This window comes from Bufo gargarizans, chromosome 3 (genome assembly GCF_014858855.1).
Source record: "Bufo gargarizans isolate SCDJY-AF-19 chromosome 3, ASM1485885v1, whole genome shotgun sequence".
Classification (NCBI taxonomy): domain Eukaryota; kingdom Metazoa; phylum Chordata; class Amphibia; order Anura; family Bufonidae; genus Bufo; species Bufo gargarizans.
This window is the reverse complement of record NC_058082.1, coordinates 364,236,572-364,260,632: the sequence shown is the minus strand read 5'-3', so window position 1 is coordinate 364,260,632 and position 24,061 is coordinate 364,236,572. Positions and strand designations below refer to the sequence as shown.

Here is a 24,061-nt window from a genome sequence, read left to right as displayed (position 1 = left end):
TATATCTGCTCATACAGGCCAGGCATAGAGGTCTCACTAGGGATAAATCACTATTACAACAATCTGAGTCAGAATAGTCAAAAGATGCATAGAATTCCTACAGCCTGCTGTGTATATGTGTCTGCAATCAAGCTCAGTGCCATCCGCCATCTTGTGAAAGCACATGGTCGCACAAGCTTACTGCACTTCACGTGAATGTTTAAAACTGTTTCTCTACATTGCACTGTGTTACTTCACCTGTCTAAGCCGCTGTTCGTCTTCTTACAGAGACAGTACCATTTTTTCGCAAAACCGTAAACAATTTCTAGACAAGGCTCTGAACACTCTTTTATGGCTGAACCAATGCAGATACATCACCCCTCTGAACCCACAGACATACAGGGAGCAGATTCTGCAGAAATTACCGAACAGAGTGTAAGACCCAAACGTACAATAAAATAGAGATGAGTTCTCCACTAATCTGTCAGACCTCTGGGACAGAACCTCACACCGCATGTCAGTTTTGTGACACTCTAATGATCAACCAGCTGAAATAAGAGACTCTATAAATCGACTATTTGCTGTGTATGTACGCTACCAACAGCTGTCTGCAAAATACTGAGCCTTCTCGCAGGACTCTAATATAGAGGATTCTTCAGCAGAACTGACCAGGACTGATGCACTGAACCAACAAAGGGATCTCGCAGTGCAAAATTCTAAGCTTAGGGCAGAACTCCACATTACTCAACTGCAGGAGTCCAGATCTCACAGATCCACCCCAACCAAGCGCACTGCACTTTCTTCCAGATTCTCTCGTTCCAGAAGATCAACATTAAGCGACAAGTTAATAGAGGCCCGCGCTGATGCCGAATCAAAAAGGACACAAAGCTCCTTTACCAGAAAGCAAGCAGAGATGGAAGCTCAAATGGCAGTTCAGCAAGCAGAGATGGAAGCTCAAAGGGCAGCTCAACAAGCAAAGATGGCAGCTCATCAAGCAGAGATGGAAGCTCAAAGGGCAGCTCATCAAGCCAAGATGGAAGCTCAAAGCAAAGCTCTCCAAGCAGAGGCAGATTCACAAATAAAGATTCTACAAATGGAAGGGGAGGAAGCAGCTTCACTAGCAAGGTAGGTAAGAAAGTCCTTGAACAAGCAATGGGACAAAGTACTAATTCAGACTGCCTTATCCCAGCAGAACTGGAAGATCCTGCTGAACGCACCAGTGAATACATTCTAAAGCATAACATCTGCAAAGATACAGTCATCTCCTGTACCTCCTACTAACGACACTGTTCTGACTCCCAACGCAGAGACCTCTCAGCTCTATATGCCTAAGCCTCTTCAAGTCTACAACGCAAGTACATCTATGCAGCAAACCGGATCAACTCATGTCAACAACAAGGTGACTTCCAGTGATAAGCCGCAGCTCAAACCAAAGCCAGCACAAGCCTCAGAGACTACACCACAGTTAAACGCTCATGAAACATCATTTTACCCTGGTAAAACTCACCCCACATCACCAGAGAACTTTCACACCCAAGGGGTTCCACAAGTTACTTTGACACCAAGGAGTGAGAGACCAGACATGAATGACTTTGCCAGATACATGGTACGCTTTGAGCTCATTAACACCAGCCTCTCAAGGTTTGATGACTGTCCAGAGAGCTACAGGGCCTGGAAATCAACCTTCAAGGCTACTATTGCCGATTTCAACCTTACTGCTAAGGAAGAACTTGATTTGTTAATAAAGTGGCTGGGACCAAAATCTGCATGTCGTGTTAAAAGACTCAAAACAGTACATGTTGATCACCTAGATACAGGTCTTGTTGCTGCATGGGCAAGACTTGAGCAAGCCTTTGGTAGCTCCGAAGCCATAGAAAGCGCTCTATTCAAGAGACTGCAAAACTTTCCAAAAATAGAGAACAAAGACTACTGCAAGCTCCAAGATCTAAGTGACCTCCTCATGGAGCTAGAGTTGGCAAATACTGACCCACCGATTGAATTGGGCGTCACTCTCTATCAGGCAACACAGACAAGTTGGTTAGTATATCAGATGTTTTTATATATATATATACATATATATATAATGTAGCAAAAAGAAGGCAGCACTCCAGATGATTGTGAAAAAGTGGACGGTTTATTCACTCATCAGCGACGTTTCAGCTCTCACATTGGAGCCTTTTTCCAGCTGAGTAACATGTGCCAAATTACATTTATATATAGTGCAAGTGATTAACCAAATACAAATTGATACATCATATAATAAAGTGCAAATGCATAAATATTACAGCCATATTACAAAAGTGATCAGTGTACCATCGTGGTTCAATATAGCAGCATTATCAATATATTCATAAAAATTTCATAGTGACAAGTGAACAAATGTGTTTAACATAATAAATCAATGAAAATTAAAAACCTTTGAATGAATCACTTCAGGCGGAATAGACATGATGGGAGCTTGTTGTTATTCTGGACTACTGGGTGATAATGGTGTGACTACCGTACCGCCACGTAGATACAGATATCCTATTGGTGACCGACGTTGACCCGCCGGTCCCCGATGTTTGGATCAGCTCAGTCTGCTAGATGCTGCGGTGCTCAGGCATTGTACGAGTGCCTGTCAAATCTATATGGGCGGTGTTTTGGCACACGCATGCGCCCTGAAGCAATGTTCTAAAGTGGCCATCTTTGATGTGGTTTGTACGTCCTGTATTACCACTGTGAATCTCGCGATAGCGGCTGGAGCGGCGCATGCGCCGTTTTCCTTTCCGGACGCCAACAAGCTCCCATCATGTCTATTCCGCCTGAAGTGATTCATTCAAAGGTTTTTAATTTTCATTGATTTATTATGTTAAACACATTTGTTCACTTGTGTAAAGGGGGAATATTAATCACCAATATTATGCGAATATCGATAATTAATATTCCTAAATAGGAGGAGCCGTCTAGTGATGACTCCGCCTATTTATGCCTTTATATAATAAATACACAATACTTTTGATATGCTTTACACTAATCACTAATGCTAGCTGCATGCGCCTTACTAACTCGCTACCGCTAACAAGTACACGCTACACAAAGGGTACAAATATAACGGTATTTATTAAATACACTGAGCACGCAATACACTAACAATACACAGCACTACACATATACAATCCTAAACTACACTACACGTTCCCAAATTCAACCCACAAACTAACTATACAATACACACATACAGGTATAACAACCCACCCGCCTAGCTCTATACTGTCCCTACGGGGTTACAAGAGGGTTATACAGTTTGTTTGCAGAGCAGCTGTATGCTCAACAGAGCAGCAGAGCAGGGGTTACCATGGGATGCAGGGGTTAACCAGCGGGGCTAACTGCAAGGGTTAACCAGGGATACAGCAAGGGTCCAGACACCCAGCAGGGCAGAGTAGGAGAAGGTGTGCAGAGTAGGAGAAGGCGGTTAACAGGGGACTGGCGCAGCAGGGGTTAATGGATAAGGGATATCAGGGGTTACAAGGGGCAGCATGGGGTCTGGGATACAAAGGGTTAGGATAGTGGTAGGGAAATAAGGGGGGTGAATATGGTTGGCACTGCAAGGGAGGTACAATGCCATGCCAGCGTATACTCAGCCATCTCCAGGGCCAAATGGGCCTCTCTTCCTTCAGGCAGCAGTCCTCATGTTTCTCTGGTTCTAGTCTGGTTGCAAAAAGCCTGTTCCTTTGTCTTGGACTGATATATAAGTCCCTCTCACCCCCCCCCCCCTCCCTTTCCAGGGGTGTGACATCATCGTGTGCGTGTGACGGAATGGATGCACTCAGATTGCAGCAGCCAACTGGCTGGCCCCCTGAGGCTCACAATCTGTACAGCCAAAGACACCATGGCACCACAAACACACACACCCATGTCATAAACAGTCTCTAGACAGAAGGTGGGGGAGCCCTGCTGGGCATGCTTTAAAGAGCTCTATTCATCTTCTGAAGTGACCAGAAACTGGACAATCTAGCCATCTGTTGCCATCACCCGCAGGTAGGCGGGGGGGGGGGGGGGGGGGCTCTATGGCTGGGGGACATAACTGGCCACATGCATATAAGACAATTGGGGCATATCTATATATACCCAACTCTAATGTAAGTATAAATGGACATGTGTGCAGCATACAGACATATCCACATATACAGACATAACACTATGACCTTCCCCCCTCTGGCCATACAGGGCCAATATATATGTATATACGCACATATGCACAATTATACACATATACATAGTACATATATATATTTACATCTATAAAGGGGCAGATACATATATATGTCCTCCTGATAATATATATACACATATATAAGGGGCATATTTATATATATGTCATAAGGGGCCACAGCCATAAGGGGCACGGTCTAAAGGAGGCACATATTTCCCACAGGGGCCACCATGAGCCCCTGGGGATCACCATGGGCAGACGTGCGCAGATGCTGGGCACATCTGCGCACATCGTCCCATGATGCTGTGGTTAATGTATGCACATATATACCATACATGCCCGCACGTGTTTGCAGGCATGCATGGATATATATGCATACGTCTCAACCCTTCCTCAACAACTTGTCATCTGTGATTAGTAATTATGGACTTTTTGCGATTTTATATCGTTTTTATTACACTATGAAATTTTTATGAATATATTGATAATGCTGCTATATTGAACCACGATGGTACACTGATCACTTTTGTAATATGGCTGTAATATTTATGCATTTGCACTTTATTATATGATGTATCAATTTGTATTTGGTTAATCACTTGCACTATATATAAATGTATTTTGGCACATGTTACTCAGCTGGAAAAAGGCTCCAATGTGAGAGCTGAAACGTCGCTGATGAGTGAATAAACCGTCCACTTTTTCACAATCATCTGGAGTGCTGCCTTCTTTTTGCTACATTATCCATACCTGGGACCTTGGTCGCAGGTCCCCTAGGAGGATTTTTTTGCACCCACACGTTTTCTCTTTGTGTGCTGCTTCTCTTTTTTCTATTTTTATATATATATATATATACACTACGTGCAGAATTATTAGGCAAATGAGTATTTTGACCACATCATCCTCGTTATGCATGTTGTCTTACTCCAAGCTGTATAGGCTCGAAAGCCTACTACCAATTAAGCATATTAGGTGATGTGCATCTCTGTAATGAGAAGGGGTGTGGTCTAATGACATCAACACCCTATATCAGGTGTGCATAATTATTAGGCAACTTCCTTTCCTTTGGCAAAATGGGTCAAAAGAAGGACTTGACAGGCTCAGAAAAGTCAAAAATAGTGAGATATCTTGCAGAGGGATGCAGCACTCTTAAAATTGCAAAGCTTCTGAAGCGTGATCATCGAACAATCAAGCGTTTCATTCAAAATAGTCAACAGGGTCGCAAGAAGCGTGTGGAAAAACCAAGGCGCAAAATAACTGCCCATGAACTGAGAAAAGTCAAGCGTGCAGCTGCCAAGATGCCACTTGCCACCAGTTTGGCCATATTTCAGAGCTGCAACATCACTGGAGTGCCCAAAAGCACAAGGTGTGCAATACTCAGAGACATGGCCAAGGTAAGAAAGGCTGAAAGATGACCACCACTGAACAAGACACACAAGCTGAAACGTCAAGACTGGGCCAAGAAATATCTCAAGACTGATTTTTCTAAGGTTTTATGGACTGATGAAATGAGAGTGAGTCTTGATGGGCCCGTGGCTGGATTGGTAAAGGGCAGAGAGCTCCAGTCCGACTCAGACGCCAGCAAGGTGGAGGTGGAGTACTGGTTTGGGCTGGTATCATCAAAGATGAGCTTGTGGGGCCTTTTTGGGTTGAGGATGGAGTCAATCTCAACTCCCAGTCCTACTGCCAGTTTCTGGAAGACACCTTCTTCAAGCAGTGGTACAGGAAGAAGTCTGCAAGGTAAGAAAAACATGATTTTCATGCAGGACAATGCTCCATCACACGCGTCCAAGTACTCCTCAACGTGGCTGGCAAGAAAGGGTATAAAAGAAGAAAATCTAATGACATGGCCTCCTTGTTCACCTGATCTGAACCCCATTGAGAACCTGTGGTCCATCATCAAATGTGAGATTTACAAGGAGGGAAAACAGTACACCTCTCTGAACAGTGTCTGGGAGGCTGTGGTTGCTGCTGCACGCAATGTTGATGGTGAACAGATCAAAACACTGACAGAATCCATGGATGGCAGGCTTTTGAGTGTCCTTGCAAAGAAAGGTGACTATATTGGTCACTGATTTGTTTTTGTTTTGTTTTTGACTGTCAGAAATGTATATTTGTGAATGTTGAGATGTTATATTGGTTTCACTGGTAAAAATAAATAATTGAAATGGGTATATATTTGTTTTTTGTTAAGTTGCCTAATAATTATGTACAGTAATAGTCACCTGCACACACAGATATCCCCCTAAAATAGCTAAAACTAAAAACAAACTAAAAACTACTTCCAAAAATATTCAGCTTTGATATTAATGAGTTTTTTGGGTTCATTGAGAACATGGTTGTTGTTCAATAATAAAATTAATCCTCAAAAATACAACTTGCCTAATAATTCTGCACTCCCTGTATATATATATGTATATATGTAGCACTTTAAAAATAATTACAACATGTTGCATGAAATTCATACATTCAAACAGTATTAAAACTCAGACTAAAATACACTTCTATGTACTAAAATCCTTAAGGGGGGGCTGTTGAGCCAGTATAGTCCAAAAGCAACTGTAGCTTTGAATTGTGTTTGCAGCTGTGGCTTTGAATTGTGTTTGCAGCTATACACTTGCGTCAATTGTAAGACAACACAATATTCAGTAGGAGCAATGTCCAAAGAAGAATCAATGATATCCACAGAATTGAGCAAGTTTGCAATAATCAAATGCTATACTGTGTATAGGGTACTTTACCGCTCTTGAGTCCAGCCTGTTTGTGCACCAACTTGTCAGGTGCGATGCTTTAGGCTTCCAGGACCTGTCGGTAAAGTCTATGGAGTTTCCCCTCTTGCCTGGATAGCAGTATAATTTATTTCCTCTGCTCTGACCTTCCAGGACCTGTGTGGCATCCCACGTGGTTAACTGGGCGGTCAGATGACTTGAATTTTCAGGCGGGGTTTTCAAAATAGTCTGCAGATATTCGTAGTTGAAAGCCAACGATTTCCAAATGTTGGTTCTTGATGTTCCCTCACTGTCTTTACCATACGCGTTTCGGGGTAACAGGCCCCTTCCTCAGTGGTGTAGACAGTGACGGTAAAGTACCCTATACACAGTATAGCATTTGATTATTGAAAACTTGCTCAATTCTGTCGATATCATTGATTCTTCTTTGGACATTGCTCCTACTGAATATTGTGTTGTCTTACAATTGACGCAAGTGTATAGCTGCAAACACAATTCAAAGCCACAGCTGCAAACACAATTCAAAGCTACAGTTACTTTTGGACTAAACTGGCTCAAAAGCCCCCCCTTAAGGATTTTAGTACATAGAAGTGTATTTTAGTCTGAGTTTTAATACTGTTTGAATGTATGAATTTTATGCAACATGTTGTAATTATTTTTAAAGTGCTACATATATATATATATATATATATATATATATAAAAAAACATCTGATATACTGACCAACTTGTCTGTGTTGCCTGATAGAGAGCGACGCCCAATTCAATCGATTATTCTCTTATTCCACCAGCATTAGGGAGTGCTGTCGGGCAGTGCACCTACCTAATAGTGTAGCAGGAAGTGAGCCAACCTTTTGCTAAATACTGACCCACGTCTACCTGGACTAAGCTTCCTGGACACCGCTCATGGTGGCAACTCAGTAGTGTCTAAACTGCCATACGGCCTACAAGCGAAATGGGCACAACAGAGCTCAAGATACAAAATAGACTATAATGTATCCTTTCCTCCATTCTCATACTTCTGCAGGTTCATTAGTGATCAATCCTGGATGACAAACGATCCTAGCTTCAGCGTCAGTGAACCCAACCTGCCTGCTTCATCCTCACCATCATCAAGGTATGATAATACAGCAGCTAAATGTAGAGACCTAAATAGAGCTATTTCTGTTAAAAGGACAGACATCTTACCCTCCACAACCTCGCCTACTGATCAGGGTGTTGTGGATGAAAGAGATAAAGACCCTAATCGTCAGTGTCCTATTCACAAGAAGCCTCACCCTCTTAAGAATTGTAATGGGCTTAGGGCAAAAACTTTGCAAGAGCGCAGGGAGATTCTCCGGAAACTTGGCATATGCTACAAGTGCTGTGTTTCTTATAGTCATTTTGCTAAAGACTGTAAAGTTGTCATCAAGTGTACAGAATGCGGTAGTGACAGACATGTTACAGTCATGCATCCTACTCCACTTCCAGACAACCCACAACAGCTTCCTACCTCCACTCCTGTCTCAAATCATGGCGGGGAGCAATAAGGTCATGCAAAAAATGAAATATATACAGTAGGGGCAAAAAATGAAATATATACGCTGGGGGCAAAAAATGTAATATATACATGAGTCTTCAAACAGCGTTCTACTACGAGGAGGAGGATGAACCGGACTGGAGGCATGCAGTCCGGAAAGGCTTCTGGCACGAGGCCCTGGAATATGTACAGCGTCGGCGGGGCGAGTGTCTCCCAACGAGGAGCAGCAGTTGCGGATGCAAGTGGCCCTGCGAATGCCCCTTCTGGGAGAGCAGCCCCTGGATGAGTGGGTGACAGAACTGGAGAGCCTGGTATGGAAGGAGCTTTGGCTAGACAACGCTTACCAGGCACTCTGGTGGTATGTGATTCGGCACTCCCCCTGGATGGCTGAGCACGACAGACCCGAGGGTGAGGGTCATGATGGCCCTGGCCTGTTGTTTGAGGCCTTCGCAGAACCGGAGTTCGGAGATGCTGGAGAGTCCCGGTTCTGGGATATCTATGACTACAGGGAGGCTATGCATGATTTGGCTACAGCAAGAGAGGTGAGACAAGACCTGACATCTCTAGTGACAAAGAAGTGGGAGCTGGAGCAGGATTACCAATACCTCTTCAGCTCAATTTGGTCCCAATATACACTGCCAGAGAGCTGGGTGGCAGTCCCAGATCTACAACCCTACAGCTGGGAAGACCCGACTGAAGTATCCCCTGCTTCAGTACCAGCTACAGAGGTAGGGGACCTCATAGACTGGTCCTGGTGGCAAACTCATATGGCAGGTGGAGATAGGTCCGAGATCTCTCCACCGGCCCTACAGGGATGCTGGGCAGTCGGCCCAGATCCCCAACAGCAGCCAGAGTTTCAGGGAGTAGGGACAGTTGGTCCTGCTCCCCAGCGGTAGTGTACTTTGAAGGGAGAGGAGACAACTGGTCTCTCTCCCCAACCACAGGGGGACAACAACCTTAACGCCAATGGTGCAGATGGAACCGCAGTCTCTGCACCAGGCCGACCGGGATGCTGGACGGCCGGTACTGATTCCCCACCAACCCCGCAGGAATGCCAGGAGGAGGTAAGCGATCCCTCCTCTCCACAGCTGATCCGCAACAAGGTCCTGGGGGTAGCATTCCCTGACCCCATCCCAGCAGAAGAGCTGGCATCTGGGCAGAGCGCCGCTGGCCTCTGCCCTAACTTTCCCTTTGTCGCCGGGCAGGACTATACCCCGGTTGCTCCAGCGGAAGAGCTGGCAATGGGGCAGAGCACCCCTTGTCCCAGGCTTGTCTATCTGCAGGTCCCCCCAGCTGAAGCGCTGGCACCAGGGCAGAGTACCACCGGTCTCTGCTCACTCAGCGACCCACAAAGCCAAGAGACCAGTGCCCATCACAGCCATGGTGAAGCCATGGGACCGAAACAAGCTACAAAATTGCTCGGGTGCAGTAACCAAGTGTTGGGGGGGACTGCACTGCGGATTGCATATTATTGTGGGAGGGGCTGCCTTGTTGATTGTAATTTACTGTGGGTGGGTGACTCGACTAACTCTGACCGACAGAAGGTCAGCTACCTGGTTAGTCTCCCCCCGAATGAGAAGATATGTGGCGAAAGCCACTTCGCCACGGTGTTTTGGAGGGGGCTGTTTGCCCGCCTCCTGCCCCTGGATTACGGGCCCTCTCATCAGCCAGGCCACCTTTGTTCACAAAGGACTTGCACTAACATGAACCCCTGGTCTAATTCGTGCCATTTTGGGATGTCTATGTGTATTGTAAAGGGTGGGACATTGTATACTTTGAGTAGTGAGGTCTGTTCCATTGTCTCTCTGTGTGTATTGGTGATGTCCCTTTGTCCTGAGAAATAATTGAATTACGTCTCGGTTTTCTCCAGGACAGAAGACTATTGTGTATTCTCCTGCCTGGGATGATTGCATCAACCCAGTGTGAGGTAATTGTATCACAGGCAGAGGGGAGGATTTTGTGTGGGAGTGTCTGAGTGTATTGTACGTGGTTATTGGCTGTTTTTACAAAACCCTGTGGGTAGTAACCTTGTTGGAAGATGTGTATAAATCAATGCTTGTGTGTTCAAATAAAGAGTTCCTGCTTTACACCTTCATGAAGTTTTGGCTCATGTTTGGGGAATGGGATAATTACACTCTTGGGGATTGCTATATCACAATACTCCCCTGAGTATAAGCTCTTGTAAGAGCTTGTTCATGGTTCCTGCTCTCTGGATTTAGGAGAGGTTCACCCACTGTAAGCTGAAGCCGGTCTCAGTCAGAAGGGAAGAGCGAGCATCGGACGTCACTGGGCTAGGCGCATGACCAGTGACGAGGATGAAGCTCTTGGCCTCAGTCTCCTGCAGATCGCACTGGCACAGCCCTCAGTGGGTACTGCGCCTGTGCGAGAGTTCGTTTGGCCGTGAGGGAGGGGGAGGAGAGGGATGAGAGGCTGTGGGAGGCTGAGGGCGGTTAGACAGTCGCAAGGAAGGCGGGCTGGGCACTGTAAGAGGGGCGTTACTAGGCTCACTAAGGGGAACAAAACGCCCCTCTGGGCACCTTCAGGGCTAATTTGCATAACCGATTTTCACATAAACTACTGGACGGATTACAAGATAGAAGAGCACAGCCTATTCAAGGTAAGCTGTGTTGCATGACTGCTTTAAAATCGGATTTTGGGTTAGGGGAGGTGACAGAATCCCTTTAAGGGGTTACATTAATATGATATTGGGAGGGGGCACTTTCAGGGCATTCTGCTGTGTAAGAGGCTACTAAGAGGGTATTCTACTGTGTAGGGGCACTAAGGGCATATCTACTGTATGAGGGCACTAAGGGGTAATAACTACTGTGTGGGCACTAAGTAAATATAATTACTGTGTTGGAACAATATGTGGGCATAACTACTGTGTGGGGGCTATTGGAGGCACCTCTAGTGTCTTGGGGCACCAAGGGGGCTTAACTACTGGGTGGGGGCTATCGGAGGCACATCTAGTGTCTTGGGAAACCAAGGGGGCATAACTACAGTGTGTTAGGACTAAGCAGGCATAACTGCTATGTCGGGTCACTAAGGAGCACTGTGTGGAGTGACTAAGGGGGCACAACTACTGTGTTGGGGCAATAAGGGGACATAACTACTGTGTAGAGGCACTAAGGAGGCATAACTACTGTGTGCGAGCACCTAGGGGGCATAACTACTGTGTAGAGGTACTAAAGGAAATAACTACTGTGTGGGGGCACTAAGGAGGTATCAGTACCTTGTGGGTGCACTAAGGGGCATAACTACTGTGTGTGGGCACTATGGAGCAAGTGATCAGCAGATTGCATGTTCAAGTCCCCTACAGGGATGGGAAATTACTGTTTAAAAAATAAAAATAAAAAAATAAATAAGAAAAAAAATAGTAAAGTTTTACACATAGAAAGTAATAAACAATAAAAAAACATAATAGTTAAAAGTTAGAAGTATTATAGTTTAAATATATATTTCCTGCACAATGTTCACCGAAATGGAAAAAATCACACAAGATGGGTCTGCAGCATATTTTCCGTATGCGCCAGAAATTAGCAAAAGTAAAACTTACACCAAATGGTGCGGACTTTGTTGCTGAATTATTGTGTCTGCCATTGTTTTTCCATATGCATTGCAAATATTGAAATTCATGTTGCCAATCTCCAGCATTAAATTGACATGTTGCGTATTTAAAATCCACAACACAGGTTAAATTATGAGTGAAACTTTTTTGCAATGTGAGGATGATATTTTTTTAAATCCCATCTACTTTACTATTTCTGCAATTAATTTTGCAACACATTCATCATTTGCGTTATTACTCTTACAAGGTCACAACGTTTTTACCAAACTTTTGATATGTCATAGAGACATATACAAAAGTTTAGATTATGTTGGGTTTGAGCACCGAGACCTCATCCCATTCCTAGAACATCTCTTCTCTCCCCTCATTCTAGGGTTCGGTGGGTGGCACAGCATTCAGACCTCCACTGATGTAAATTTTTTATAACATCAAAAAATCTATACCCTACGGTCAGTTTATGTGGCTGAAACAAATAAACAACACTGAGGAGGGATACAACAGACAGTCAGAAGAACTAAGAGGTAGATTCCTAGACAGGGGATATAAAGAAAGAGATGTAGATACAGCCAGAAAAAAAGCAGGCTCCCATACCTGTGCAGGCTCCGTGAATGCACATCACCCCAACGTTCCGGTTAGTATACTCAGCGGATCGCACTAGGGTAGCCCTTACTAGGGTCACCAAGCTCCCTGAGTCCAGCAGTGCCTCAGCTTGAGTGTCTCCCATTTCCACCTGGCTCAAGAGGTCTAGAGCCTCTGGGGTACCTGTGGCAGTAACCACAATTACTGACAGTAACCACAATTAGTGTCCATGGGCTCAACCTGATAGGGAGACTCAGCCCTTATATGGCCAGGTTCCTGGTACCGCCAGCAGATTAACTGGGTCCGGCCCATAGTAGGAACCTCCCAGGTGGGTTTCACCGGCTCATACCGTTGGGCCTGGTGTGTGGAGTTCTGGGGTTTACCTTCCCCCCTCCCAAAAGAACACCCCTTAAGATTCTTAGTGGCCTCATAGCGTTCCACCAGGTCCACCATTTACAGGGCATTTCCAGGAGACACCTGGCTGATCCAGAGCTGGAGAGGGGGTGGCAGCGCCCTCCAGAATATGTCAGCCAATAGTCTATACAGCATAGCATAGGTGGAGTAAGTCATAATACTGGGGTCTTGCGGGTTCAGCCGGCTTAAACCCCCACTGATGTACCCGCTGGGCCCGGACCAACATATTTACCCCTAGTCTTGCCAAAATGTCACCCTTTACCTTCGACTAGTCGGCCGCTTGATCGTCCGGCAAGTCGAAATATACACGCTGGGACTCTGATGCCAGGAAAGGAGCTATGACCCCAGCCCACTGATCTTAGGGCAGCTTTTTCCTGGTGGCCACTTTCTCATACATCACCAGGTAGTTTTCGATGTCTTCTGCGGGTGTCATCTTAGGGATCGCTGCACGGACTGCTTTCCGGGCATCGTGAATGCTTGGGGTTGCTCCTGCTGTCTGCAACGACATCACGTGTTGTAGATGCAACTGGTTGGTCTATTGCTGCTGCTTATTAGCCTCTCGTTGGTGCAGGTTGGTCTCTCGCTGCTTTAGATTAGCTTACACGAGGGCCTTCACAACAGCCTCCATTTTGTTGTGAGGTATGGATTGTAATACCACTGGTTTGATGTACGACATACAACCGTGATCAAAAATGGAAACCGAAAAAATATATCGGCGTTGACGCCAGCCTCACTGCCCTTCCCTGCATTCACCAAATGTGGGGTTTCACTCTGGTAGTTAGGATTAGTGGGTGCAGCAAAGTACAATTCTTGGTTCAAAACATCAGTGTTTATTCACACTTTGAAAGCAAAACTAAAACGCAAGTTGCTTGGTGATCATTCACACACATGAAAAGTTCATATATAAAACAGTCACCTTTCTCCTGGGTGTTACTTCACACCCTGTTGGAAGTTCTGCCTTGTCAAATCCACGGCCAGGCGTTAGGCGGCCTGTTCGCCCTTACAGGGGTCTGAGCCCTCCAGCCCGGCTCAAGCCGTGGATCGCAACACAGCACCCAGATCAGAGCACACAGACCTCCTGAGCTCCACTGTCAGATGGAGGTAATCCTCCCCACCTGGCAGTGCTGGCTGGATTTTATGCCTGGCAAAACCCAGCCTGGAACATGGGGAGTAGTCCCCCTCTCAGCACTTTGACTACTCCCAGTAAGAGCCATCCCAGATCAGCTGTTATAGCCATACTAAGTATCAAGGTGTCAAACAGCAACTGCTGCTGACACATAAAAAACGTCTCTTACTCGACCGAGGCCAGGAACCTCGGTGACACGTATCTGTCGTCCACGATGATTCCTTGTGCCTTCTTACACTATACTTGGATTTACACTGCCCGATTGTTGGACAGATTGTTGGGTATGAACATTCATATCAACGCTCCTTCTCCTCTAATCTCCTATAATCTGTCTGTGTAAAGATGATGTAAAAGACCCGATGAACGAGTAAAACGCTTGTTCCTCAGGTTAAACAGTCTTTCATGCGGACACCTAAATCATTTGTTTGGGCAGCAGATCGTGAGGTATAAATAGCTATCTGTCCTCCAGAAACAATAAATCTGTATGGGGATGAACGATAGCAGCAGCCATTTCTTCACCTCCACTGAGAAGTAGACATTTTTTGTGAATAATCACTTGCTCCGTTGGGCTGTGTAAATCGAGTACTTCCCTTTCATACCTCCACAACCATCTTGGATTCAACAGGACAGTTCTGGATTTCGGTGGCTGTCCCGCGGTCTCAGAATGGCTGAGCAGGGGCGTAATGATCACCATGATCCATGCGACTGGGACCAGCGGGGGTGGGGGTTTGCTGCATTCACATATAACGGAGCCCGGCACTACTAGTAGTATTTATATATGACTCGGGTGGGCAGAACCTCACTAACAACGGTCAGGCTCCTCCCACCCGCTTGATAGATCCTGAACAGACCACATGTTAGACAGCCCGGCATGAAGTACAATGACAGTGCCGGGCCCCGTTACATGGGGCCAGCCAGGGGCATTGCTAGGGTCTCAAAAGATCTGGGGCCCAAGCCCCAATGCATATGGCCCCAGTCAACTCCTCCTGCGCGCACTAGCACTAAAGACATTTTACTTGCTTTACTTGCTGCATAGACACTATCAAACATACAGGAGTATACAGCAGTACATACCTCTCACATCCAGAGCCTCCCAAGTGGCGTCTGTACTGATCTTCTCTGTCATTATCTTCTACATTAGGTCAGAACAACTTCTCTCAGTCAGCCCTCGTCTCTGCAGGGTATGACACACAGACATCTTAGCTTCCTCACATTTCTATTATCATCCCCCAACAACCTGGAGCCCAACAGTGTTATCCTGCTGCTCACTGTTGCCACCAATACCCCCAAATACTACCCTGAAAAACAATTACTGCCGTACAAATAGTTCCCCCATAGTAATAGTGCTCCTCGAAGTTCCACCAATAGTAATTCCCTTCTAGAATGCACTCATTAGAAATACTGCCCCAGGCTCGGACTGGCCCACAGGGGTACAGGTTAATCCCCGATGGGCCCCTGAGCAAGGTGAGCCCCTAGTCTACCACCCCCTGCACAAGTGGCCCCTAGTCTCCCACCCCCTGCATAAGTGGCCCCTAGTCTCCCACCCCCTGCACAAGTGGCACAGAACACAGTAGACTTACTGCTCTACATACATATATTCAATGTTCAGCACCTCAACCAGCCTATGTTCATAGACAAAACTTGATAGATTATTAAAGAAACTCCCCAGTTTATTATATAGCCACGATCAGATAGCTGAGATGACTTCAAGGTATAGAGGAAAGCTAGCCAGTGTCCTCTTCGCCCCAGGACCTACCTTCTCAAAGTTGCTGCAGGGACCCTCATAATCAATCATCTGGTAGCATCTTGCTGCTGTATGAGCAGGTAATATTTGAATGTAGCTGTACGGTGGGCCTCCCTAGGCACCCCAGTCCGACACTGTACTGCCCCCTACAGTGTTCCCAATCGTGATAATGCTCCCCAAGAGTGCCCCCATTAGTAGAAGAGCTATCCAGTATTAATAATGCCCTCACACAGCTCCCAGTAGATATAAGGCCCCCCTATTGTTCCCCAAGTGGTAATAAAGCTCCCTCCAGCCCGATGTATAAACACTCCTATAGTGCCCCCTGTAGCAATCAGGACCCCAATAATGTCCTCTGTATTTATAATGCCCCCCTGCAGTGACCCCTATAGTTATAATCCTCCTTGTAGTGCCCTCAGAAATTATAATGCACCAGATATTCCAAATACAGACCCAATAACATAATTTCCCCCCCCCTCCACCATACAGAACCATGTAAATAACATCACACCATCTCTCCTCCAACATACAGTCCCATGTAAATAACATCAATCCCAGTCTTCAGCCTCTCCAACATACAGTCCCATGTACAAAACACCACTCCCTCCCTTCAGCCTCATCCAACACACAGTCCCATGTAAAAAACATCACTCCCTCCCCAACCGCCTCCATCATACAGTTCCATGTAAGGCTACATGCACACGAATGTGAAAAAAAATGTCACAACCAGACATCTGAGAAGCTCTGACAGATGCCATTCAGAACCTCCTCCTTGAGTTTTCTTTGTTTTGGTTTTCAGTTCCTCATCTCGTTAGCCTCTCTCAGCTGTCTTGTAGTTGGACTGATTGCATCCCTTTAAATTCCTCCCCATAATGCATTAGTGTGCGGTTTATACAGCTTCCTGGAGTGTGTGTGCATGCTGATCCTATGTCCCAGTCTTCTACAAGATAAGTGTTGTACATTCATTTGTGATTTTCTGTTTGCTGGATCCCAGGTGACCCTGACTCCCTCCGTGTCTAGTGTAGGGAGCCGGTGGCCGTGTCCCCTCACTATTGTAGGGTGTTCAGGTGTTATATAGTCGAGGTACGAGGATATGCGATCATCCACCATTGGGGTGTTCGCATAGGCTGAGCAGTCAGGGACAGTGCCAGGTCTTATGCAGGGGTCTCCCTTTTGTTCCTTAGTTTCGGATCCAGTGAGTCATATATTGATTTTGCATTGTCTTGTTTCCTGTACACCTTCCGTGACATTATAAACCGCCAAAACCGTCTCAAGCATGGATCCGGTTTCACTTTTGACTGAGCGCTTCCAGGGTCTTTCATTGGAGATAGCTGATATCCGTAAGACTCTTTCTCAGTTTCTAGTGACTGGTTCAGCTTGCGTTCATGGAGTTTGTTCTGAGCCTAAGATCTCGCTCCCGGATACGTTCTCTGGGGGTAGTGAGAATTTTGTGCGTTTCAGAGAGGCTAGCAAACTCCATTTCCGCCTTCTTCCCCATTCCTCTGGTGATGAGGAACGGAGGGTGGGGATCATTATATCACTTCTCAGGGGTAACGCTCAGTCGTGGGCCTTTTCGCTGCCAGGTGGGGGCACGGCCGATCAGTTCAGTGGATGAATTCTTTCTAGCCCTGGGTCAGATATATGATGATCCGGATCGTGTTGCTTTGGCTGAGTCTAGACTACGTCTGTTATGCCAGGGTAAACAATCCGCAGAGATATACTGCTCAGAATTTCGGAGATGGGCAGTTGATACTGGTTGGAATGATGCTGCACTCCGAAGTCAATTTTGCCATGGTCTGCCAGGGATTGAAAGATGCATTTGCCTTTCATGAGAGGCCTATCTTCTTGGACACTGCTATGTCTCAGGCCGTTCGTATTGACAGGCGTCTTAGAGAGAGAGGAGAGATCTCTCCTTCCTGTCATACTCAGTCCCAGGACGGTGCAGAGGTCTCATTCTGTGCGCAGGGGTCTCAGTTGCTGTCAGCCCCTTCTGAGCAGGAGCCCATGCAGCTGGGGTTGATTGCCTCTGACAATAGAAGATTCAGCCTGCATGGGAAGGTTTGCTTTTGTTGTGGAGGTATAAATCATTTGGCAAATGTTTGTCCCTCTAGGAGATTCAGGCAGTTTTCTGGGAGTAATAAAGAAACAAAAAGGAAAAAAATCTTTAAAAAATGTTCCATCTGTTACTATTGGCAGGCTTGAGGCGGAAATTGAAGGTTTTCCGTTTGCTTGTAGTTCCTGTTTTGTCCTGCCAGGGTGGCGCTAGAGAGCAAGAACATTTTTTTGTGAGATTTTTGTAGATAGTGGAGCAGCTGTCAATCTCATTGATAATCATTTTGCGATAACTCATGGTTTCCAGGTATGCACTTTGGGAAAGGATATTCCTGTTTTTGCTATTGATTCCGCTCCACTTTCTCAGAAATCATTAAAGGGCATAGTTCACAATATTCGTTTATTTGTGAGTGATGCTCATGTTGAGGATGTGTCATGTTTCGTCCTTAGCGGATTACCTACTCCTCTTGTGTTGGGGCTACCCTGGCTCACTAAACATAACCCCACCATTGATTGGCAAGCGAGGCAAATAAATGGTTGGAGTGACTTTTGCAGAGAGAATTGCCTCACGACATCTGTTTCTGAGGTTTCTACTAAGACTGTACCACCTTTTCTCTCTGAATTTTCAGATGTCTTCTCTGAGAGTGGAGTTCAGGATTTGCCCCCGCACAGGGAGTACGATTGCCCTATAAATCTCATCCCAGGCACCAAGCTGCCTAAATCTCGTTTATACAATCTTTCCCAACCTGAAAGGGTCGCTATGCGTGCTTATATCTCTGAGAGTCTGAGAAAAGGACACATACGACCCTCGAAGTCACATGTTGCCGCTGGTTTTTTCTTTGTTAAGAAAAAAGATGGTTCTTTAAGACCTTGTCTGGATTTCAGGGAGCTGAACTGTATCACTATTCATGACCCTTATCCGCTTCCTCTGATCCCAGACCTGTTTAACCAGATTGCTGGGGCTAAAGTTTTTTCCAAATTAGATCTAAGAGGGGCATACAACCTGGTCAGGGTCAGAGAAGGAGACGAATGGAAGACGGCCTTCAATACCCCTGAGGGCCATTTTGAGAATTTGGTTATGCCTTTTGGTTTGATGAATTCCCCAGCCGTTTTTCAGCATTTCGTGAACAGCATTTTTTATCATTTAATGGGAAAATTTGTATTAGTGTATTTGGATGACATTTTGATTTTTTCTCCTGATATCAAAACTCATAAGGAACACTTACGTCAGGTCTTGCTCATCCTGCGGGAGAATAAATTATACGCGAAACTGGAAAAATGTGTGTTTGCGGTTCCAGAAATTCAATTCCTGGGGTTTCTTCCCTCCGCTTCTGGTTTTCGCATGGACCCCGAGAAGGTCCGCGCTGTGCTTGAGTGGGAGCTTCCTGAGAATCAAAAGGCGCTGATGCGTTTTTGGGGCTTTGCCAATTAATACAGGAAGTTTATTTTGAATTATTCCTCTATTGTTAAACCACTCACTGATATGACCAGAAAGGGGGTAGATTTTTCTTCCTGGTCGGTAGAGGCGGGTAAGGCCTTTTCTAATATGAAGGAGAGTTTTGCTTCCGCTCCCATCTTGGTACAACCTGATATTTCTCTACCCTTCATAGTTGAGGTTGATGCTTCTGAGGTGGGTGTGGGTGCGATCTTGTCTCAGGGTTCCTCTCCTGCCAAATGGCGACTGTGTGCCTTTTTCTCGAAGAAACTCTCCTCCGCAGAGAGAAATTACGATGTGGGATATAGGGAATTGTTGGCCATCAAGTTGGCTTTTGAGGAATGGCGCCATTGATTGGCAAGCGAGGCAAATAAATGGTTGGAGTGACTTTTGCAGAGAGAATTGCCTCACGACATCTGTTTCTGAGGTTTCTACTAAGACTGTACCACCTTTTCTCTCTGAATTTTCAGATGTCTTCTCTGAGAGTGGAGTTCAGGATTTGCCCCCGCACAGGGAGTACGATTGCCCTATAAATCTCATCCCAGGCACCAAGCTGCCTAAATCTCGTTTATACAATCTTTCCCAACCTGAAAGGGTCGCTATGCGTGCTTATATCTCTGAGAGTCTGAGAAAAGGACACATACGACCCTCGAAGTCACCTGTTGCCGCTGGTTTTTTCTTTGTTAAGAAAAAAGATGGTTCTTTAAGACCTTGTCTGGATTTCAGGGAGCTGAACTGTATCACTATTCATGACCCTTATCCGCTTCCTCTGATCCCAGACCTGTTTAACCAGATTGCTGGGGCTAAAGTTTTTTCCAAATTAGATCTAAGAGGGGCATACAACCTGGTCAGGGTCAGAGAAGGAGACGAATGGAAGACGGCCTTCAATACCCCTGAGGGCCATTTTGAGAATTTGGTTATGCCTTTTGGTTTGATGAATTCCCCAGCCGTTTTTCAGCATTTCGTGAACAGCATTTTTTATCATTTAATGGGAAAATTTGTATTAGTGTATTTGGATGACATTTTGATTTTTTCTCCTGATATCAAAACTCATAAGGAACACTTACGTCAGGTCTTGCTCATCCTGCGGGAGAATAAATTATACGCGAAACTGGAAAAATGTGTGTTTGCGGTTCCAGAAATTCAATTCCTGGGGTTTCTTCCCTCCGCTTCTGGTTTTCGCATGGACCCCGAGAAGGTCCGCGCTGTGCTTGAGTGGGAGCTTCCTGAGAATCAAAAGGCGCTGATGCGTTTTTGGGGCTTTGCCAATTAATACAGGAAGTTTATTTTGAATTATTCCTCTATTGTTAAACCACTCACTGATATGACCAGAAAGGGGGTAGATTTTTCTTCCTGGTCGGTAGAGGCGGGTAAGGCCTTTTCTAATATGAAGGACAGTTTTGCTTCCGCTCCCATCTTGGTACAACCTGATATTTCTCTACCCTTCATAGTTGAGGTTGATGCTTCTGAGGTGGGTGTGGGTGCGATCTTGTCTCAGGGTTCCTCTCCTGCCAAATGGCGACTGTGTGCCTTTTTCTCGAAGAAACTCTCCTCCGCAGAGAGAAATTACGATGTGGGAGATAGGGAATTGTTGGCCATCAAGTTGGCTTTTGAGGAATGGCGCCATTGGCTAGAGGGAGCCAGACACCCTATTACCGTATTTACTGACCATAAAAATCTGGCCTACTTGGAGTCAGCCAAGCGTCTGAACCCGAGACAGGCCAGATGGTCTTTGTTCTTTTCAAGGTTTAATTTTGTTGTCACGTTCCGTCCTGGGGTTAAGAATGTGAAGGCAGATGCCCTGTAACGTTGTTTTCCTGGAGGTGGGAATTTTGAAGACCCGGGTCCCATTTTGGCTGAAGGTGTGGTGGTCTCTGCTCTTTTTCCTGAATTGGAGGCAGAGGTGCAGACAGCCCAGTCAGAGGCTCCTGATCTTTGTCCTCCTGGGAGGTTGTTTGTGCCTCTCGCTTTAAGACACAAGATTTTTAAGGAACACCAAGATACGGTCCTTGCTGGGCACCCGGGGGCAAGAGCCACAGTGGATCTCATCGCTCAGAGATTCTGGTGGCATGCGCTTCGTAAGTCGGTTGAGGGTTTTGTGGCAGCCTGCGAGACTTGCGCTCGTGCCAAAGTCCCTCATTCACGGCCATCAGGTCCTCTCCTTCCCTTACCCATTCCTTCCCGTCCTTGGACACATCTGTCCATGGACTTCATAATGGACCTGCCTCGTTCCTCGGGGAAGACTGTGATTCTGGTGGTGGTGGACCGTTTTAGCAAAATGGTGCATTTCATCCCTTTTCCTGGTTTGCCCAATGCTAAGACGCTGGCTCAGGCATTTATTGATCACATTGTCAAATTGCATGGTATTCCTTCAGACATAGTCTCTGATAGGGGCACGCAGTTTGTTTCCAGATTCTGGAAGGCTTTCTGTTCTCGCTTGGGGGTTCGGTTGTCATTCTCTTCTGCTTTCCACCCGCAGTCGAATGGCCAGACAGAGCGCGTCAATCAGAATCTGGAGACATATCTGCGCTGTTTTGTGGCGGAGAATCAGGAGGATTGGTGTTCTTTTTTGTCCCTTGCTGAGTTTGCTTTAAATAACCGTCGTCGGGAGTCCTCTGATAAGTCACCATTTTTTGGTGCATATGGGTTTCATCCGCAGTTTGGGACTTTCTCGGGAGAGCGGTCTTCTGGTTTACCTGATGAGGACAGATTCTCCTCGTCTTTGTCATCTATTTGGCAAAAGATTCAGGATAATCTAAAGAGCATGAGTGAGAGATATAAGCATGTAAGAGATAAGAGACGTGTGCTTGGTCCGGACCTGAATGTTGGTGATCTGGTGTGGTTGTCTACCAAGAATATCAAATTGAAGGTTCCCTCCTGGAAGTTGGGTCCTAAGTTTATTGGGCCTTACAAAATCCTGTCTGTCATCAATCCTGTTGCCTACCGTCTTGATCTTCCTCAGACTTGGAAGATCCATAATGTTTTTCATAAGTCCTTATTAAAACCTTATGTTCAACCCATTGTACCCTTGCCTTTGCCTCCTCCTCCGATTATGGTTGATGGGAATCTTGAATTTCAGGTCTCTAGGATTGTGGATTCTCGTGTTGTCCGCGGTTCTCTCCAGTACCTCGTTCATTGGGAGGGTTATGGTCCTGAGGAGAGGATGTGGGTCCCAGTGACGGACATTAAGGCCACTTGTCTCATCAGGGCTTTCCATAGGTCCCATCCTGAGAAGGTGGGCTCTGAGTGTCCGGAGTCCACTCGTAGAGGGAGGGGTACTGTCACAACCAGACATCTGAGAAGCTCTGACAATGTTCAGCACCTCAACCAGCCTATGTTCATAGACAAAACTTGATAGATTATTAAAGAAACTCCCCAGTTTATTATATAGCCACGATCAGATAGCTGAGATGACTTCAAGGTATAGAGGAAAGCTAGCCAGTGTCCTCTTCGCCCCAGGACCTACCTTCTCAAAGTTGCTGCAGGGACCCTCATAATCAATCATCTGGTAGCATCTTGCTGCTGTATGAGCAGGTAATATTTGAATGTAGCTGTACGGTGGGCCTCCCTAGGCACCCCAGTCCGACACTGTACTGCCCCCTACAGTGTTCCCAATCGTGATAATGCTCCCCAAGAGTGCCCCCATTAGTAGAAGAGCTATCCAGTATTAATAATGCCCTCACACAGCTCCCAGTAGATATAAGGCCCCCCTATTGTTCCCCAAGTGGTAATAAAGCTCCCTCCAGCCCGATGTATAAACACTCCTATAGTGCCCCCTGTAGCAATCAGGACCCCAATAATGTCCTCTGTATTTATAATGCCCCCCTGCAGTGACCCCTATAGTTATAATCCTCCTTGTAGTGCCCTCAGAAATTATAATGCACCAGATATTCCAAATACAGACCCAATAACATAATTTCCCCCCCCCCTCCACCATACAGAACCATGTAAATAACATCACACCATCTCTCCTCCAACATACAGTCCCATGTAAATAACATCAATCCCCTGTCTTCAGCCTCTCCAACATACAGTCCCATGTACAAAACACCACTCCCTCCCTTCAGCCTCATCCAACACACAGTCCCATGTAAAAAACATCACTCCCTCCCCAACCGCCTCCATCATACAGTTCCATGTAAGGCTACATGCACACGAATGTGAAAAAAAATGTCACAACCAGACATCTGAGAAGCTCTGACAGATGCCATTCAGAACCTCCTCCTTGAGTTTTCTTTGTTTTGGTTTTCAGTTCCTCATCTCGTTAGCCTCTCTCAGCTGTCTTGTAGTTGGACTGATTGCATCCCTTTAAATTCCTCCCCATAATGCATTAGTGTGCGGTTTATACAGCTTCCTGGAGTGTGTGTGCATGCTGATCCTATGTCCCAGTCTTCTACAAGATAAGTGTTGTACAATCATTTGTGATTTTCTGTTTGCTGGATCCCAGGTGACCCTGACTCCCTCCGTGTCTAGTGTAGGGAGCCGGTGGCCGTGTCCCCTCACTATTGTAGGGTGTTCAGGTGTTATATAGTCGAGGTACGAGGATATGCGATCATCCACCATTGGGGTGTTCGCATAGGCTGAGCAGTCAGGGACAGTGCCAGGTCTTATGCAGGGGTCTCCCTTTTGTTCCTTAGTTTCGGATCCAGTGAGTCATATATTCATTTTGCATTGTCTTGTTTCCTGTACACCAGGGATGTCAAACTCGTGGCCCTCCAGCTGTTG

General features: G+C 46.0%; 1 protein-coding gene across 1 annotated transcript; it reads left to right on the top strand.

Annotated features, from left to right (window-relative positions):
• Positions 1 to 892: 892 nt before the first annotated feature.
• On the top strand, positions 893 to 21,848 carry LOC122931595 (the record flags this gene model as incomplete). The annotated part of the gene is made up of 4 exons (XM_044285668.1): positions 893 to 1,104; positions 1,216 to 1,999; positions 19,974 to 20,486; positions 21,396 to 21,848. Coding segments are annotated over exons 1-4 (1,962 nt in total), but the record flags the coding sequence as incomplete, so codon positions are not given.
• Between the last annotated feature and the right edge of the window lie 2,213 nt (positions 21,849 to 24,061).